The sequence below is a fragment of the Sturnira hondurensis genome, unplaced genomic scaffold (assembly GCF_014824575.4).
Source record: "Sturnira hondurensis isolate 20B ecotype Veracruz unplaced genomic scaffold, ASM1482457v3 Scaffold0006505, whole genome shotgun sequence".
Taxonomy (NCBI): Eukaryota; Metazoa; Chordata; class Mammalia; order Chiroptera; family Phyllostomidae; genus Sturnira; species Sturnira hondurensis.
In genome coordinates this window covers 442,245-461,585 of record NW_028079136.1, presented here as the reverse complement: position 1 = coordinate 461,585, position 19,341 = coordinate 442,245, and the positions used below count along the sequence as shown (strand labels likewise).

The 19,341-nt window shown below is 54.0% G+C and overlaps 2 protein-coding genes across 5 annotated transcripts in view; one reads left to right on the top strand and one right to left on the bottom strand.

The window, feature by feature from the left end:
* The window catches only part of USH1C (USH1 protein network component harmonin), a 46,217-nt gene extending 36,747 nt beyond the window's left edge, over nucleotides 1-9,470 (bottom strand). For all 4 annotated transcript variants that reach the window (XM_037049967.1, XM_037049965.1, XM_037049966.1 and 1 more), the window contains exon 1: nucleotides 9,334-9,470. In XM_037049967.1, coding sequence (XP_036905862.1) covers nucleotides 9,334-9,369 — 36 coding nt within the window. In that variant the 5' untranslated portion in view covers nucleotides 9,370-9,470. The remainder of the gene's footprint in view (nucleotides 1-9,333) is intronic.
* Nucleotides 9,471-11,923: 2,453 nt separating this feature from the next.
* The window catches only part of OTOG (otogelin), a 71,661-nt gene continuing 64,243 nt past the window's right edge, over nucleotides 11,924-19,341 (top strand). The window contains exons 1-7 of the mRNA XM_037049963.1: nucleotides 11,924-12,042; nucleotides 12,484-12,530; nucleotides 12,713-12,790; nucleotides 16,251-16,326; nucleotides 17,245-17,337; nucleotides 17,505-17,659; nucleotides 18,869-18,987. Of these exons, the coding sequence (XP_036905858.1) occupies nucleotides 11,970-12,042; nucleotides 12,484-12,530; nucleotides 12,713-12,790; nucleotides 16,251-16,326; nucleotides 17,245-17,337; nucleotides 17,505-17,659; nucleotides 18,869-18,987 (641 nt within the window). The 5' untranslated portion in view covers nucleotides 11,924-11,969. The remainder of the gene's footprint in view (nucleotides 12,043-12,483; nucleotides 12,531-12,712; nucleotides 12,791-16,250; nucleotides 16,327-17,244; nucleotides 17,338-17,504; nucleotides 17,660-18,868; nucleotides 18,988-19,341) is intronic.

The window sequence follows — 19,341 nt, the reverse complement described above, 5'->3', positions numbered from 1 at the left end:
CAGGAAGGATTTGGGCCACTCACTCAGGTAGCACATCCCACCCTCCGGAAGCGCCCCACTACTGGGTTCTTCTGTGTCACCAGTGCCAGGGGCAACACCACCCTGTCCCTTCCTGGCCTAAGCTTGGTTAGCCCTGACTTCTGGCTGCTCCTTGCCCTCTCCAGGCCCCTGAAGGTGCCCCACCCCCTGCAGGGGGAGAGTCAAGTTACATTATTTCATCTTTGCTGACATCAATGGCTGGGACTCCAAGGTCAGGGTCAGGAGCTGTTTCATTAGCACCTCAGTCCCAGGGGAGCTGGTGGACCAGGAGCCTTGAATTCCACTCCCTGAGACAGTTTGGTGCAAATCTCTATGCACTGGATCCTTGGGCTCCTCTTCAGCCCAAGACTGAGTGAGAGGGCAAGGTCAGAGACCTGAGGGATCACCAGGTTCCCCGCTCCCGCAGCCTGCAAGCCCAACTGCATGGCCCAGTGCCTCAGCTCCCCAAGAGAGAAGCTGCTGCTGGAAGCTGGAAGCTCCCACCAAACTGGTCCCCATGGAAGGGCCAGAGCAGCTCTGCCTCTTTCTGTGGGTATCGCAGGGGTTCTGGAGTAGTCTGTCTGTCCCAACATACTAGGCCCAGCCCTGGGGGTTTCTGGCCTGAACAGTGGGTACAGACACAGATTTTGGGTCTCTGGCAGTACCTCCTTCTCTCTGAAGTGAGGTGAGCATTTCAGTGAAGGTGAGAATGACCTAGGAGGCTTGCCCTCCGCTGTGTCACAGCTGGGCTACAGCTGCTGGTGAAGTTCATCCCACCACTCAACGAGAGCACCCCTGCTTTCACCTATGTCACTGTCTGCCTCCTCCAGGCCAGGCGTTCCCAGTCAGCTGGAAGATGAGGACGGAAGCATCTGCTTGAGTGGGTGGTACCAAATTCAAGTAGAATTTGAATTCTTCTCTTACACGCACCACATAAGTAGGTACCTCCCGAGGACACAGCCTGGGCTCTCTCTCCTGCTCTGCCTGGGCCCGCATGAGAAGGGTGGGACAGACCCCGTGAGACAGGCCTGGGCTGCCACATTCCGTGGTGGTGGATGAGTCTGAGCAGAGAAAAATTCTGAACTCCCCTGGGGTCAGGGGCCAGAATTATCTTTATAAATTGTATCACATCACTTCCTTGTTTACTAGTTTCTCATTGTGCTTAAAATTCAAATCTGAAATCTTTACCTGGACTTATTAGAGCCCAACTTCATCTCCTGCCACTCCTCCTGACTACAAGGGCCTCTAATCTGTGCCTCCTACTGGGCACGTTTGCCCCAGCCTCAGGGCCTTAGCACATGCTGTTCCCTCTGCCTGGATTGCTTCCCCTCTTCCTGCACAGCTGGCCTCCTTCCCAGGAAGGTCTCCCTGTTCATCTTCCCAAACAGAATCCATTCCAGCCCCCAGAGATGTTCCTTCATTACAATAGTTGCAGTTTGTAATTCAAGGCTTGCTTTTTTTGTGAATTGGTTTATTTCCTTCAATGGACAGAAAACCACATCCATCTGTTGTAAATGCCTTGTGCCTAACACATGGCAAGGGGTCAATAAATAAATACAGAATAGGTTTGTCCATCCTCCTGCCTCTTGGGGGAATGGGAGGAAGGGAAGTGTGGGAACAGAAGGGACATAATGTTTGCAGAGTCCCCATGTGATGGCACCAGGAGCTTTTCGTGGCCTGTTTCCACTCATTTATCTCACCAGCTGCTTGAGGCCGATATCCTCACATCATTTTGCAGATGAGGAAACCGAAGATCAGAGAGGTTGAATCAACTCACCCAAGGTCCCCCACAGTTAATGAGGCAGAGCTAAGGTTTGAACCTTGGGCTCTGCGGCTCCACTGTTCCTGATGTAGCACTTCCTGCTGTAGAAAAACTCCAGGGCCTCTTTAGGCCAAAATTTCAAGCCCTTTGCTCTCAAGAAGTTCTTCCTTATCTCAAATCCCCATCTCTCTCCTCTGCACTGGGAAGAAAACCCTTTTGGCTTGGCTCATCATGAGCGGGAAACCTCTGAAAGACTGAGCCATGGACGCTCTGCTCTCCAAGGGAAGCATCAAAATCCCATCTGCTCTGGCTGCAGTGAGGACACTCTGACCGAAGGGCTTCCAGCCCAACTCTAGCTAGAGGGGACACATGAGAAAAAGGATAGGAGAGAGAATTCTGCTGGCCAAGGCCTTCCGGCTGGTGCTCTCTCCCACCCCTCCTTGCAGAAATGCGTCCCGCTGTCTTGGTAGGCGGCATTTACGCACTGGGTGGAAAGTGGGAGTAGGGGTAGGGGACGAAAGCAATTTCCAACATTACAGTCTACGATTCCATTTTTCTGCCTTCCCAGCCGAGCACTGATCACCTGGTCTTTTCGGGAAAGAGCCTGTTCCTGGGGTCCCGGGGTCCGGGTCCTGCAGGCAGCCCTCCAGTGCTGACCACCCTTGACCATTCAGGGCACCCTCTCCTCCCCCCGAAATCACATCCTGCCAGTCTCCTGAGGCAGCTGCCAAGTTCAGCTCTTTAGCCTGACGTCCCCTCACTCTCACCAGTCAGGGCACTCAAAGCCTGGTCTTGAGCTTTGCCCTCACCTGCTTCTCCAGGGTCATCTCCACCTTTCCTAAGTGGGACTCTGGCTGCGGAGGAAGAGACCCTCCCCTCAGCACCCTGGGGCCTCCTCGCCCTGATTCGTAATGCTCCATGTACCTCAATAATTTAAACGTGTCCATTCAGGAAATCCTCTACATATCACGACAGCTGGGAAAACACATCTGGTTTGTGTGGAATGCCACACGCATACGCTCACACCTCAGACAAGTGAGCGAGATGGACCTTTCTCTGGAGGCCTGACCATAACGCGATGTCACTGCCATAATGTAAATTTTGCTTATAAAATAAGTTTTAAAATCTTATATGGTACCCCCTACACACACACCTCCTGGAGTCTCAGTTCTAGTAACGTTGCCAGGAGGATCCCCCCAGGCAGCAGGCCCTCCATCGGCTTCGGAGAGCCTGCTCTAGGACGCTCTGTGGCTTCTCCCCACACCTTGCACCCAGGTGCAGGTAAACTGCCCTTGCTCAGGGCTGTGCACTCAGAGCACTGTACACTGCACCCAGTGCTCAGCCGTGTCTGCTGAGGGACAAATGAACTCCAGCTGCTCTAGTCTGGAGCCTCCCTTCTAACCTCCTGTCCTGTCCTGGGTGGCCCGTCCCCCCCATCGCTCCTCAGCACGCACCCGCCACAGCCTCCTGGATCTTCCTCCTCTTAGCTGAGTTTCAGCTTGTCACAAAAGAGTAAGTCCCAGACTCATGCAAGAGGGACTGTCTCCCCTCCTCCCCTGTGAACGCTGCCTTCGTGTAAGGTGAGTACTGGCCCCAGAGTCTCTCCTGGCCTTGCGCAGTCTTGAGCCTGCTCACCAGCCTCCCAGCCTGAGGCTCTGCTTGACTGGCTCCCTCACTCAGGACAGATTCTGTTTACCTACTGCCCACCACGTCGGAGGAAGTTCACGTGTATTTTCTTTGACCTCCCAACAACCCTCTGCGGTGACTGGACAATAGCATCCCCATTTCACAGATGAGTAGAGGCTCGGGGAAGTGGCAGAGCTCAGACTTCACCCCATGCCTGCTGGCTCCAAAACCTCCGCACTTTTTCAAAACACCACATGGTATTCACTTACCAAATAGAATTTTTTATATGCTGGGCACCTATATGTAAGACACCCTGTCTTCTCCCTCCAACTAGGTTTAGGAAGCCTTTCTTTTTCTTAGATTCCCTCTCAATCATGGGTGCAGAAATCTTAAAGAAGCCCACCATCTACAAATTACTGTTGAAGGGGTCTCTTTATCACATCAGTCCCCCATCCCCAATGACCTTGTGTCTGACCTTGTGTCTGGTCCCCTCCAACTAACATGAGCATTCTCCTGCTGATGCTCAGCTAATTCTGTGCTATAGGTCTTTATGGCAGGGAGAAAAGGGGGATTGGGCCCCTTGTCTGGGGCACGAGAGGCAAATTCTTGGCCCTCAGCAGCCTCACCTCCCAGCATTCCTTTGTACGGTCTGGCCCTTCAGGACAGCCACACGGGGGAAGCATACACCCTTTAGCTCATGCAAATTCAATTCTACTTGTGCACCCAGCCAAAGGGGGAGAAAGAGAGCAAGAACAAATTAAATAATGCATATTGTTCCACTTGACCTTGGGCCGTGGTGGGGATTAGATGAGTGAATGTGTGTAAAGTACTTAGGCCAGACAGTGCCCAGGGCTCGTAAACGTGTACTCAATCTCCAGACCCACTCTCCAGCCTTTGCCACCCTGCCGAGTCCCAGGAAGCGTTGCCTGAGCTCCCTGCCCTTGGCTTCCGGCTGCGTTCGGCAGTGGGTGGAGAAAGGGAATGAGTTCTGATTCTGGGCTGCCACCGTGCTGGATCCCCTTGAAGGCAGGTTCCCCCAACTTGAGGCTGCAGCTCCTGTCTGGGCCATGGCTGTCCCCCATTCTGGGAACCCTCCCTGCCTCGTCTTCAGGATCACCTGGCTGCCAGCTGCTGCTCCTCCCGGGCTTTGTTAGCAAGCCTTGTTGGTTCACGTGTTCCTGCCCTTCCCTCTCTGTAGTCCCTCCACAAAACTCTCTTGGGTTTCCTGTTTGGGTGAGCCAGCTGCTTCCACCTGACCCTGGCTGGTCTGAAACGTTAGCTGTTATTGATGGTAGTCCAGCAGCCTTTCCTCTCTGTGACCTCTTCTTCCTCTGCCTTTAAGGCTTCTTAGCTCAAACATCAGCTCTCCTTAACCAAGCCTTTCCTCAGGCTCTGCCACAAAGCCTGTCCTTGTCATTACGTGCACACAGGATGGCACTTTGTCCCCACCCCTGTCACGGGACTCGCCAAGCCGAGTTGTACTCTCACCCGCCTGTCTCCCTAGTAATGTATGTGTGGCGGGGCACAGGCCTGGTGGGAATGGGGAGAGTGGGGCCCACAAGCTCCTTCCCCATCTGGGTCACATCTGTAAAATGGGGATAAAAGTACCTATTTCATACGAGTAATAATTTTTAAATTATTCACGAGTCATTAGTTGTAAATGTTTAGAACAGTGCCTCACAAATAGTTTTAAGTATTTGTAAAACAAACTAAGGAAGAATAAACAATACAAATTCTGTATTCCCAGCAGCTGGCAGAGAGTGGGCCCTCCCTAAATGTCGGTGGGGTGAATGGGTCCAGGCACATTTTCCCCAGGCCTTCTGGGCTTGCATCCCAGATAGTACCGGGTTCACTTGTTTCTTGTTTTATTATCCTTCATCTTTTCAAAAGACTAGTTTCTTGCCAACTAGTTGGTAGCATCTGACCCAGCACTTGGCACAGCTGACCACGCTCCCTGTTCTTGGTTCTCCTGTCTTATTTGCTGTTTCTTCTCCTCTAACAGTTGGGGGGGGGGTCCCAAGCTCTGTCCTAGGTCTTCTCTCCATCTGTCCTGTGCCCCTAAGGCAGGGGTGTCAAACTCGTTGTTACCGGGGGCCATAACAGCCTCACGGTTGCCTTCAAAGGGCTGAGATAATTTTAGGACTACACAAATGGAACTACTCCTTAACTGTTAAGGAGTTGAAATTACATTCAGCCCTCTGAAGGCAGCTGCCAAACTTATGTGGCTCCTGGTGAAAATGAGTTTGACACCCCTGCCCTAAGGGATCTCATCAGTCTCAGGGCTTGAACTACCATTCATACCCCGAGGACTCACTGAGACCTAGGTCCAGCACAGGCCTAGGTCCAGCACAGGTCCAGCACAGGCCCCACCCTCCACCCCGTCTCCACATTCCTGCAGCTACTGGCCTTCTCGCTCACCTATCTGAAGGTCTAACAGGTATCTCACTTAGAACATCCAGAATGGAACTCTTAGTTTCCACCACCTTCCACTCTGTCCCCACCAACTTGATTCTTCTCCAAAAATGCAAACTTACCCTGATGCCTCTCTCTCCACACCCACAGCCAGCCACTCCGCAAAGCCCATCAGGTCTAGCTTTAACTGTATCCTGGGTCAGACCACTCCTCTCCCGAGTCCGAGCCCCTGCCTCTGGCCTGAGCTACTTACTGTAGGAGCCTCCGACTGGATTCCCCTCCTGGCCTTCTCACTCTGCTCTCCGCCAGCAGTCAAAGCAATTCCTTTCGAGTGTAAATCAGTCATGTCACTCCCCTGCTGGCACCTCATCAAAAAAAATCCCCAAGTCCTGGCCATGGCCTACCTCATCCAGCCCTCTGATTTCTCTCCCACCACTCTCTGAATTTCTGTCAAAATTCCTCTCAGAAACACCATTGTACCTGTCCTTCCAAAAGAGGACGAGCATCTGTTGCCTCAGGGCCTTTGCACTCGCTGTTCCCCTTCCTAGAATGCTCTTCCACATGTATCCCCAAGGCTCTTTCCCTCACTTCTTCCAGGTCTCTGCTTAAACATCACCTCTTCAGAGAGGCCCTCCTCACGACCCTATGTAGAGAGTGCCACTGCGTTACTCTCTATCCCCTCACCCCAGCTTATACTTTTCATAGCATCCATCACTACTTGGCATTACACCACACTTATGTTGGTTTACTTGTTAAGTGTCTGTCTTCCCTATTAGAGTGTGCTCTCTAGGAGGGCACAGACTCTGTTTTGTTATTCATTGATTTCATTGCTGTCTGGCCTATGTTACGAGCTCAGGCAATACATATTGCTTGCACAAATGAATGAATGAGTAGGAGATCCCTAGAAGGCAGGGGCCCTTTCTCGCCTTTTTATGTATCCCACTGCACCTCCAGATGCTTGGCCTGGGGCAGAGTACACTACAGATACCCACAGGCAAGACATTCTTTTTGAGCAAATGAGTAACCCAGCTCCTGCACCACGAAGGTGAGTGAGCAGAGGGGCAGCCTTCTCTTCAGAAGCTTGTTCGGGGGAGGGAGGGGGAAGCCTTCGTCTTTTCTGTCCTTCTGCCTGGCCCAGGGCTGTGACCAGGAAGGCCACCTACCTAAGTGCTGCTGGTGGCCTTGGGGAACCTACATAAGCCCGGAGGAAGAGACTCCTGTTGTTCGGAAGAAGCCACGGGTGGGAACAGCATGGCCGTTGACCAAATGGTTACTGTGTGCCCAGAGCAGCCAGTGCTTCAGTTCCCGTTTGGCGTGTCCTGTCCGTTCAGGTGAGCACCAGGAACCTCATCTCACAACCAAAGAAACGGACGCTTGGAGCGGTTATGTGGCTTGTTCAAGGTCTAGTCGACAGGGTCGAGATTTGACCCTAGTTCTGTGTTACCCCGGATGTTAGACAACAGCTGTGGACATTTGCTGAGGACTTGCAAAGTGCCCGGTTCGATTTACGCTCCCATCCAGCCCGCACAATAACTTTACTTAGTGAATATTACTGTTATCTTCATTTAGAAGCTGAGGCACAGAGAGGTTAATAGTTGGCTCAAGGAAACACAGCACTTTCCATGACAACATACCACCTTTAATGCACTGTGGATTTAGATTACACATCATTCCCAAGGGGTCCCTTTGAAACACTAAGGAGGGGACATGCAGAAAGCAATCAACAGCCAGTAGTAGATTGCACCTGCTATGTCTGTGTGTTCCCACTTTATCCTCAGCTGCTTCCTCCTTTCTCTCCAGTTCCTAGAGGATCTCCAGCCTGGGAGGGGAAGGCGGCTGCTGCCTCCCAAGCTGCATGGCACAAAGTCCAGCCCAGGCCTGGCCCAGTATGGCGCCTGCCCCGCCTGCACACACAGAGGCATTAATAGGTAATGACTTGTGATGAGGAAGAGCAGGGCAGTGGAACACAGAGGCCTGAGGCCCTTTGGAGCCTGTGGGGCCTCATGAAGAGGAACAGGGGCTGACCCAGCGGCTGAGGCAGACATGGGGCCTCCAGAAGTAATTCTCTCAAAAGAGGCAAAGACTCTACCCCACCTTAGGGGAAGGCAAAAGAGGACCCCACCCTGCTTTCCGCCCAGAGGCAGGAAAGTGAAATCCAAGCCTGAGCCCTGGGGTAGGGACTGGAGCTGTGCTCCTTCAGAGTGGGTTGTCTGAAATCTACACTCACCCAGTGTCTCCGCTGCTGAAATTTCTCCTCTCACATCCCTTTGCAAGAGGGTAGGCCAGTGAACACTGCTTCGTGCCCCCTTAGCTATTCGCCAGCCCCCAGCTATCTCTCTCCCCTGGGTGTGCAATGGCTCGTTTTCAGGAGACTTCTGCGGGTGTGAGTGCCCCCACTCTGTGCCCCCAGCAAACCTTGATTAGGACACTCGGCAGCCAGTGGTGGGGTAGTTACTAGCGTAGGGTCCACCTCCCCCGGAACACGACTAACAGTTTGAGGGCACAGACTGGGTCTGGCACAGAATAGATACTCAAAACATGTTTATTCAATGGACGACTGACCCTAGCTCCTAGCCCTTCCCCCCTGTGGCCCCTGCCCTGGCTCCTTGGGCCCTCCTGGGCCTCTCTGTGGGGAGGGAGCTCTGCCCTGCTCAGCCTTGGGAAGGGGGTTGCATGGTTTAAAGACACTGACCCTGAAGGCTCTGGGAGGGCTACAGGGCCCATGGTTGCCCTCGGTTGCCAGGGCCTGTGGGTAGCTCCAGGCACCCCTGGCTTCACCTATGGGTTCTGAGGCATCCTAAGGCCTGGCAAGGAGGTGCCCTGGGTTTCCTGAATGGTCCTCTCTGGTCTCAGGGCCTCAGTGGCTCTGGAACAGCTCTGGACATTGTTCTGAAAATTCCACGGGTGAAATCCAGCAGCTTTCAGCGCCTGGGTTCCTGACCACCAATGAAGCTCCTCAGTGGGACCCATGGAGGGGGGGGGAGGGAAGTGGCTCAGCCAGAAGGGTCTGCTGAGTCTCTGGACCTCCTCCGTTCTTCCCACTGCCCCCTGGCCAGCACCAGTTCCTCAGCTGCTTCTCTTCTGGGGAACCTTGGAAATGCCCTTAAGCTGGGAAGGGAGTGGGGACTCCTTGAAGTGTTTTGAGGTCAGAAGACAGAAAGAGACATGCAGGTTCCCCCCGCCGCTCAGACTCTGCCCCAACCCTCTCCACCTGCTCCAAGTGAGCTGGGGCCACTGGGAGGAGCTGGGGATCTTCCCACACGGGCCGTCTCAGAGAAGTGTCCTGCTCAGGCCAAGGCTGAAAGAAATTCCAACTCGGACGAAGTCCCAGCCCCTGGGGGGCAGGAGGAGAAAGGCTACCTTCAGATCATTTTGGCAGTTCCTACAGCTGGGGTCGCAGTGCACCTTTCTCATTTTACTGGGGATTCCTACCGGCAATCAAATAACCGCGGGGGTCCCAGCCTCCCCAGAGCCCTCAGGTCCCACTGGAAAAGGGAGCCCCAAGCAGCTCTGACCTTGTGCCGAAATTCTCGGGCTACCTTCCTGTCCATGGCTGGGCCAGATCTCGATCGAGACGTGTCAACGCACTACTCGCTCCTTAGGGCGCCTGGCTGTGGGCTACCGCGGCCGGCGGGGGCCAGCGAGAGGTGGAGGCGGGGCCTGGCCGGGTGGAGGAGGGGCCACGGGGAGGGCCGAGGAGAGGCGGAGACACTTACTCGCTTCTCACTGATGCGCCCCTGGAGCAAAGGGCTTGCAGTGTGTGTTTGTGATGGTGAAGGTGGGTGGCTGGCTAATCCAGTCTTCTCCTGCTGACCCTCCAAACACACGCGGGAGAAGGAGAGGATCTCTGGAGGCTAGGGAAGAGGTTTGGGACATCTCTTTTTGTAAGGACCGCAGAGGTCCTGAGACTTGCACATAGGTGGGTAGGGGTGTGGGTAACCTAGTCCGTGTTGTCTGGATGCACAAATAGAGGCCCATTTGCCCTCATGAGGCAGTCTGTCACCCCTTGCCACACTCAGCTTGCATTCTGTAATGGACTCCTTCATGGGCTTTCCCACTAGGAAGAAATCTTCAGTTTGTGAATTCCTGGGGGCCGGGTATTACTGTGACCCATAGAGGCCAGAATGGGTGGGTGGGAGTGCCCCTCCTCAAGCACCTTCCCCTCCCACCTCCCCTAGCCCACTCCCTCCAAACACACCTACACAAACAGTCACATTCCCTGAAGCACGGAAAAGCCTAGCGAGGACCGCTGGACTTACTGCTGACCTTCACCCAGGCCTGAGACTCCGTCTGGTTCATTTGATTCAATTCAACCAAAGTTGGCATAACTCCAGGTCTAGTGCTGGGTGCAAAGACAGTGATGAACCAAGCCTGGTACAGACTGAGAGGAAGGAGGCAGCCAGGAAAGGGGTAATAAAACAGGTGTGAGGGGACCTCACAGGGGACCTTGAATTACGGAGTTTGTGTCTGGACTCTACGGAAGGTGGGAGCCTGACCTGTCTGTACCATGCTGGGGGAAGGAACAGGAGGTGGGCAGCAGCCCCCACCAGGGAGCCACTCACAACTGTAGCATTGGGGACACCTAAAGACCCCTCTCCTTTACATTGCCCCCCAGGAGCTGACGTTTTGTCATCAGACATTTTATTTGGGTTACATTATTGCCTAGTTTAAGATGTGAATCTCTCCTGGAGAAGAATCTTAAAATATTATCCATAATCTCACCGTAGTATTAACTAGTTACATCAGAGATAAAAGGGAAAGAACTGAGATTTTCAAAGGTCCAGGAAAGACACACAAAATATATTTCTCTCCAATTTACTTTGCCGATTCTGTGCATGTCATTGCTACGTCATATAGCCATATTTAGAATCCAGGCAGAATGGCAAATGCCCTTACAAGAGGGAGTGTTGTCCACTGGTATAGCACCCCAGTGCTTCTTCAACTGCCTCCCCCCAATGCTCCTTTTTAAAATGCTTCCCTTTTTGTTTTGAAAATAGCTCCAAGTCCTGGTTCTTTTCTACCGTGAATATTTTTTCTAAGTTTCCTCTTAGACAACCCCGCCCTTGCCTATTCCATAACCAGGCTCTGTCCTTAGCTCTCACCTCTTCACCTTCCCATCTCTGTCCATAGCTTCAATCTCTCTTTGAGGACAGCTGTGTGTTTTTTTGCCACCCAATCCCCAGAGCAATGTGTGGCAAGGAATAGATGCTCAACAACATAGTTCAATGGATGAATGAATGAATCAGTGAATACATCCCTAATCTATACCCCTGTTCAGGGGTCTACTGGGGCCAACACCATCATCACCATCACCTCTGAGGCCTGCCATCTAGCTGGTGTCCCAACACTTTGTTGGACAAGTGAATGACACATAGGAGTGCCCAAGGCTCTCAGGCCCGCCCATGTATCCATTTTCAATTTTCTCCTGGACAGGGAGGGTGACCTGTCCACAACATTAAAATTAAAGTTTTGGGATTTTTTTGAGGGGGTGGTCAAAGTCTGGCCTTGATGGGAGCGATAGTATGGGAGTATGGGGCATGTCCGTCACTAAGTCAACATTTCACGAGCTGCTCGAAACTGGGGTGGGGGGGATTGGGTACTCAGGAGGCTGCAGCGGAGCCGGTGGGAGCACAGGCTAGGATCGCAGTCCTGAGCCTTGGTTCTGCTACTGACCACTGACCACTGAGTGGTGTATGTACCATGACCTGTGTGAAAGGAAAGCAGAGGACGAGACTCATACCAGCATCTTGGGTCTTTGGTGTAAGGGGCTTCCAGGACTAGCTTCTGATTCCGGGATCTCTGAGGAGTAAGGGATGTTGGAGGCTGCACAGGCCGCCTTTCTTGTTGGGGGGGGGGCGGGGGGGAAGGGGGTAGACTTAGGGTTGAGCAATCCAAATCCACCCGGTACTGGAAGGGCGAAGGCTGGACCTTTGTCAGGCGCCTAAATTATGGTAATAAGCTGGGCAGTCTTGTCACTCTAGCTTGGGGAGGGGCCAGGCGCCTGGGAGGAGGGGCCAAGGGAACCCTTGGGCAAAGAGAACAAGACAGGGGGCCGCCCCACCTCGTAGTAGAAGTGTGACCCAGCCAACGCTGGGAGAGGCGCTCGGGACCCCGGGCCCGTGCTCAGACTTCCCAGTCCCCCTGTGCCCCTATGTGGACCCCGGCCCGGCGCGTCCCCGCGCCCACGCTCTGCTTGCTACTCACTGGCGTCTGGCTGTCCTTTGGTGAACCGGCGGGGGAGTCCCTACAGGTGCAGGCTCCAGGTGAGAGGGACGCGGACCAAGGGAGGCCCGGGCTGGGGCAGCGCATAAGGGAAAGCACTAGGAAGGTTGGAGAGAAGGAAGAAAAAGAGGGGTTCTAAGGCAGGGCAGGGGCACGGCCAGGGAGAGGGTCTGAGAGAAGGGGCTTGGAAGGAAAGCAAGACCAGCGACTGCCAGGGGAGTGGGTCCCAAGCTGGGCAGGCTGGGGAACTACAGAGAACTGGCCGCAGAGAGTGGGAGGAAAGAGGGAGACCATTACTGAAGAGTCGCCAGGGAGGGGGAGAAAAGATCTGAGAAAGCGCCTGGGTAGATGTGGGGAAGGTCTCCTAGCAGGTGGGGAACAGGTGGTGGGAGGCGCCAAAAAGCGAGACATAGCTTGAGTGGAGAGGAATCTCCTGTTCTCAGCCCTGGCTCCCACGCCCCCCAGCAATGCAGAGCCGGAGCCTGCCCCAGCCCCAGAGCCTGCCCCAGCCCCGGATCCCGGGTGAGTAGGCATGAGCTTGTGGCTGCCCCACCCGTTGTTCCCATTCTTATTCCTGGTGTGGGTGACCCCAGGAGTTAGCATGGAGGTGGGGCCATGGGCCTGGGATTGGTGGGGAGGAATGGCCCGTTCTTACCTACTTTCTCGCATCAGTCTTGTTTGTCCCCTAGTCACAGCCACCAGGAGGGGACCCTTGCCATAGGGGACGTGACGACATTGATGGGAGGCCAGGTAAGGGGAAGCCTGGAGAGGGGGGCTTCGCCTGGCGTGGGCTCATTTCTGATGGGGTCTGAGGCTGGTAAGATGTTCCTAGGTTTTGGGAAGGTTGTCTCTGCAATTATTCAGAAGGGTGCAGACAAGGTTTCGGGTATGTGTGTGAAGTAGGTAAGCTCGTAAGTCACTTCTATTCCTTCTCTCCTAATCTCTTAGGGCCCCGTAGCAGACTCAGTTATCTGTCTATCGTCTGTCTTTAATGGGGGGAGAGCGCCAAGGTGCAATCAGGGACAGTTGGGCTCTCCCCTCTGGTGGTGAAAAGCAGGAAGGTAAGGGGTTAGGATAGTTAGCTCTCTTTTCCCTGCCTGGCCTGCGAAGGCCCGCAAGCCTTTCAGGGGCCCCTGTCCCATACCCCAAGGAATGTCCCAGCAATGCTGCCCCAAGAGTGGAGAAAAACTGGGCCACCTGGCGGGGTTTGCATGAAAGGGTTGGTTGAGAAGCAACCAACCAATGGGTAGCCCTGAGCTACCCACCTCTGAGTCCTGACCACTCCCTGTGGCCAGCCCTCCAGGGACCCTCCATGCTTTTGGGGAAAAGTGGTAGTTTGTTTTCTCCCTTTGCCAAACTTCTGTGGGCTCTGGATCAGGTGACTCAAGTTCTCTTTCTAGTTCTGGACCGCACTTGTCTCCTTCCTACAACCACAGACAGGTTACAAATCCAGCCCACCCACAGCCGGCTCCCCCAAAGTATCTTGAGCCTCATCTCACGTACCCTAGGGATCAGGTCTGGGTAGCTCCTTGTGCCAGCAGATTGGGAGCGTCATTTATAACTATGTGTCTCAACTTCCTGCCCTTTGGAAGTACAGGTGAAGATCCCGAGGTGAAAGGGGGCATACTTATCCTCCAAGGCGTGGATTATCTGGGGTTTTGTTTCTTGTTTGCACACTCTTCCAGACCCAACTCTTAGAATCATGGTCAGGCAGAGTTAGAGTTGAAAGACGGTGTCTTTATGCATTTGTAGCTGGGGAAATCAAGGTAGGTGGGTGACTTGCCGGGGCTCCAGAGAGCAGGTGGAGCTGGGTCTCCCTCCTGGTGTGCGTTGGCCCGTTCCCTGGCACTGTGAAGGCCCACAGGGCCCCAGGAGTCCCTGTGTTTCAGAGGGAAACGCTCCTTACCCAAGTCCCCTTGCCCCTGGTGGGTGTCCTCCCTTGCTGGTTTCCGAGGTAGGCCTCCTCCTTTCCTTTGGGGAGCCTCTGGACCAGGCAACCCCAGGAGGATTCTCACATTACTCCTTAGAGCAAATAAGGGAATAAAACGGCCCTCTTTAAGGCGATGTCAGTGGGCAATGGGGGAATGAGGCCATCAGCTTGAAAGTAAACCTGGGGACCCTTCTGGGGGCTTCTGCCTCGAATGCCCTCACTTGTAACAAAGGGGGTGTCCCAGACCAGCACCTGACCACCTTCATTTCAACGCTGCTCACTCCTGTAGCACTCAGCCATTCTCAAAGAACTGACGGTGTAGACCAGGGGTCCACGAACTGGGGTGGAGAGGAAATATGTTACTGTTTATAGGAAGCTCCGTCTAACTGAAATTTAGCACTCCCTTCAATTATTATGATAGGCTACAAACCACAAGGGTGTTAGCAGTGTCTGCGACTGGCACCAAAACCACAGACATACCCTGTCACCCGACCATTTCGAACACTCCAGATCTCACGCTCACTGCTTCCAAATTCTGGCAGTGAAACACCTGCTGCTCAGTCTTGTTGTTTCATGTGCTAGTAAAAAAGTGCCAATATTACTAAGTCACACATTTCATAAAATATTTTCATAACTACATCGCAGTGTGTTTGATTTCCTTTATAATCATATGTTTTATTTTATGCATTTAGAAATGCTATTCTGAGGAGGCCATAGGTTTCTTTAGATTGTGTCAAAGGTGTTCATAAAAATGGCATAAAAATGATTAAGAACTCTTGAGCTGCACTGAAGATGAGTCACTGGGACAGGATTTAAATTTTTTCTCCAGAAAATAGCCTTGACTTTGCACCACAGGCTGTCTTACCCTCCTAACATCGGTCTCAGAGGCCAAGTCTGAGGTGGAGGCGAGGAGTGGAGAGACACAAAGACCAAGTTTAATAAAGCTTTTCAGGGCTTACGGGACCTTGGCATTGATTGTTCTCCCTAGCTGTTCTCTCCTGTTTTCTGTGGTCTCTGAGGTCCTGTGAGATCAGTCATGACCAGGGTGGGCAGCCTGACTCCTGGGCCTTGGCTGCCTGGGTCTGCGGGGTAAGGAGAGCTGGGGAGACCCAGGAACCAGGGCAGAACTGCAAGAAGATCATTGAAACCTGGTCAAGCGGGGGCCGGTGACTTGCAGGGGTCAACAGGATAGTGAAGAGGGAGGGGATGCATGTCTGGAGATGAGGCGGAGAGACCTGGCTTGCCAAGGAAGGGCAATGAGCAGGGTTTGGGCTCAGGGACCAAGAGTTCTGAATACTTTCTATGTGCCAAGTCCTTTGCTGGAGGCTGGGGACTCAGCCCTGGGGTGCTGACAGTGAGGGAGGAGGACATGTGAGATGAACGCCCGCAATGTGGTTTGTGAGCCCTGTGAGCAAGAGCATGAGCTCTCTGAGGGCCGGGATTTTGTTCTGCTCACTGCACCTGGCTGGGGGCGGGGCGTGTAGTTCTGGAAGTTGTACAGATGAGGGGGCTGAGACTCTGAGAGGGGAGGAGCCTGCTGTGTGCAGGGTCCCAGGCCCAGGTGACATTAGACACCTCGAACTGGAGTTCTGCGAGGTCAGATGTCCAAGTCAGCTAGCCACTTGATGACTGAACACACGGAGTGATGGGGACAGCTAATTTCAGATGGTTATGTCTCGAGAGACCGAGTGTTGGGATTTCCACTCTGGAAACTAGGGTTTCTTAGCTATGCTTTGCCTGTGTCCTTGTCAGATTTGTGGCCCCCGGGAGAGTCCCGACTGGGAGCTGAGTTCTGAGGATGGGGGGGAGGGGTGATGAGAAGATCCCAAAAGGAAGGCTGGGGGAGGGATGGGGTGAGATGTTCTCCGGTCCTGGGGTGAGGCGCTGCCTTAGGTGCTTTGTTCTGCCTCCTGCGCTTTCTGTGGGGGGACATATGTGTTCTCAAGATGAGGGGGTGTTGTGTCGGGCTGTGGAGACACCAAAGTTTACTAGGGAGGGGAAGAAGGAAGGGAGGCTGGGGGAGATTGCCACACGGAGGGCGGGGGGGTGGGTGTTCAGGCCACTGAGATGCCACTTGTAAGAGTGAAAAATAAAGGGCTTTGTTCCTCTGGCCTATGGCAGGCCTGAAAATTCTCCCCTCCTCTTAGAGGTAGGCCTGGGGAGGTGGGGCAGGTGGGGCACCGAAGGGTCGGGGGTCTCCCTCCCTCTAGGTGATGGACAGGAAGGGCTGTGACCTTCCGGAAGGTGGCCCTTGGTTGCATTCCCTTCCATTTTTAAAAGGAGGCTGAAGCCCTGGACTCCTTGGCCATGTCTTCCTGGGAAAGGCGGCTCCATCGGGCCAAATGTGCACCATCTTGTAAGTGGCCCCCTCTCCCTCGTCCCCTGGAGGCATGTGGGAGGGCCCCAGCGGACAGAGAGGCCTGTGAAGGTGGGACGGGGCCTCCCTCGGGGCCTCCTGTGACCTCTTTTCCCTGAGTGGGGTTTCCTTCCACCGCGTCCAGCCCCAGCTTCCAACTGTACTCTGCATTCTCTCCTTCCTGGCCAAGGAGAGCTTCCTCTGCGTGTTCTGTTCTTATTTATGACCATGGCCTTGTGGCTTTCCATTCTCACATGATTGGAATCCAGTGAGTTTGTGCTTCCTTGCTCAGTCATTGCTTCCTCCTCCACTGTTTCTGTGGCCCCCTTCTGTGCACCATGGCATTGCCCTCCTTCCAGTTCGAGTGCCTGTCCTTTGTCCGTGGCCTCACCTGTCCTGTATCGTGGTCCCTCCTCTTATATCACGGCTCCTTTCCTCACTACACTCTGCACTGCTTTATCTTCTCTCCACTGCATTCTGGTTAAATTAAATGTGAGGCCCCTCCCCTGCCCCTGGTTTATTTTGTGGCCTCTTGAAGATCTCGGGGCACTATTCCTACTCACCCCATGTGCCCCACGGTCTCAGTTCTGCCTGCTTTGCCTGGTGGCCAGGAACTTTTAGCTGCAGGAGCTGAAGACCCAGGTGGGGCTGGCCTGAGGGCCACATGGTGCACAGTGAAGGCAGTTACCCCGATTCCACCTGCCTGCCAGGGAGGGGGCTGGGCAGCAGTCTGATGCACCCCGCTTGTGCCCCCATTAAGGCTGGCTCCTGAGGAGTGTTAGGGCTGCCCGGGACGGGCGTCTGAGTTCCATGTAGCTCTGGGAGGGCTGGGCCAGGTGCCCTGGCACCAGGGGTGGCCGCATCCCTGATGTGCCAGCCTCGGCTCTGTGTGGAGGTGCCCCCGTGTCTCCCTTGCAGACGTGTTCTCCTGCTTCAATGGGGGCGAGTGCGTGCACCCGGCCTTCTGTGACTGCAGACGCTTCAACGCCACCGGGCCGCGCTGCCAGATGGGTGGGTGTGGGCTCGTCCCACCCTGGGAGGGGCCATGGGTACGGGGGAAGTCTGGGGGGTCCTGGACTGGGGGTTGGGGTGACCCTAACAGGGCTGGAACCCACCAGCCTCTGACTGGGTGCCTGTCCACTGTGGCTACACTGAGAGGTTCTCTTTTCCTGGCTCAGTGTACAACGCTGGCCCTGAGAGGGACAGCATCTGCCGGGCGTGGGGACAGCACCACGTGGAGACGTTTGATGGCCTCTACTACTACTTCTCTGGGAAGGGTAGCTACACGCTGGTGGGGCGCCATGAACCCGAGGGACAGACCTTCTCGGTCCAGGTGAGGCCACCTTTGCCCTGCCTGTCCAAAAAGGGTCCCGTCAGCCCTGGAGGCCAGTGCCCCTTCCGTCCCAGGCACAGACCTGCCAAAAGGCTGCCCTGATGGCTGTGCCCTGGATGGGCTGGGAACCTGGGCCAATCACGCCCTTTCTGCCTCGGGGTGTCACGCACCAGAGTTTTTCCTGACTGTCATTTCACGGTGGATGTGTCACAATCACTTAGACTGATTGGGTGCTGCTCATTCGTGGTTATGAAATGAACTTAATGAATCACAATTAGCATAAAAAAGAGAACAGAAAATGTAAGAAGGCACTATACATTAATGGGGTAAATATTATTTTGCAGAACTTTTGTTTTATTTTTACATATGTATATATTTTTATTTCCTACCATGGATCAGGGCCAAAAATGCTTGAAAAATATTTACTTAGGCCCTGGCGTGGCTTTCACAGGTTTCACTTTTGGTTGAAGTGGCTCCATCTGCGTAACCACATGTGACATAAGCTAGTGGAAGGTTTGGGAAGAGTTTCCACTCTCGCAAGAGAAACATATTCAGACTTTTCTCTAAGCTCGGGGAGAACTGGTGCACCCCAAGCCCCAGCCCTCGGTCCCCCTGGTCTTGGAGACGTGAGAAGGGAGCAGGGGTGGCGTGTCTATGACAGGCGGTCAGGAGTGGCCTGCGTGCCCGTGTGTGCAGGGCAGGAGTACACTGTGCTCGCCAGGGTCCTGGTGGAAGTGTGTGTCTGTAGTGTGTGCGTGGAGAGTACCCTGTGAGTACAGACCTGAAGTGTGTGCGTGCGTGTGCACGTTCTGTCTGCAGGTGAAGTCATGTGAATGTTTAACCTTGGCTTTCAATCTGATGGGATAACCTGGGATGGATCAACAAAGAATCCAGAAGCAGGGAGATAGCACAACATGCTGAAAGAGCCCCGGAGTCTGAGCCGGCAGACCTGGGTTAGAATCCTGGCTGTGTGTGTGACCTTTGTCACTTCACCTCTCTGAGCACCAGTTGCGTCTGTCAGAAATTCAGAGAATTCTAACTCTGACCTCCCTGTGATGTCCTGAGGACTGGGAGAGGTCACAGAGGAAGGGTGCCTGGCATGCAGTGGGCAGGCCATCAGCAGTAGCGGAAGCTCAACAGGGGGCCACCAGGCCCAGAACCAAAGTCCCAGCCAGAACCCTAAACTTCAGTCTCTGAACCCCCAATCAGGTGCACAATGACCCGCAGTGCGGCTCCTCCCCCTACACCTGCTCCAGGTCTGTCAGCCTCTTCTTTGTGGGTGAGCAGGAGCTCCGCCTGGCCAAGGAGGTCACCCATGGAGGAGTCAGGTAACTACCACACCGCTCCCACCCCCCAGCAGTGCTGGTGGGGAATGGGTTAGCACCTGCCATTTTCAGGCTTAACGGAAAGTGTTTTCTGGGGGCAAGCAGCGGAATTTCCACTATTAAAGCAGGAATGTGCTTGCAGGCCAGCTGGGTGTCTCACCAGCTGGGTTCATGGAAAGCACGTTGAATTTTTTCCCACGATTTGAAGAAAATCTGCCCGAATGGTAGTACACAGTTCCAGCATCCTCAGAACAGAAACTGAGCACACTCTCACCCTTTCTGATGACATAGGGTCACTCTGAGTCATTTTTCTGGGACATCAGAAACCACACAAGGAATGAGGACCCTTTGTTCCCA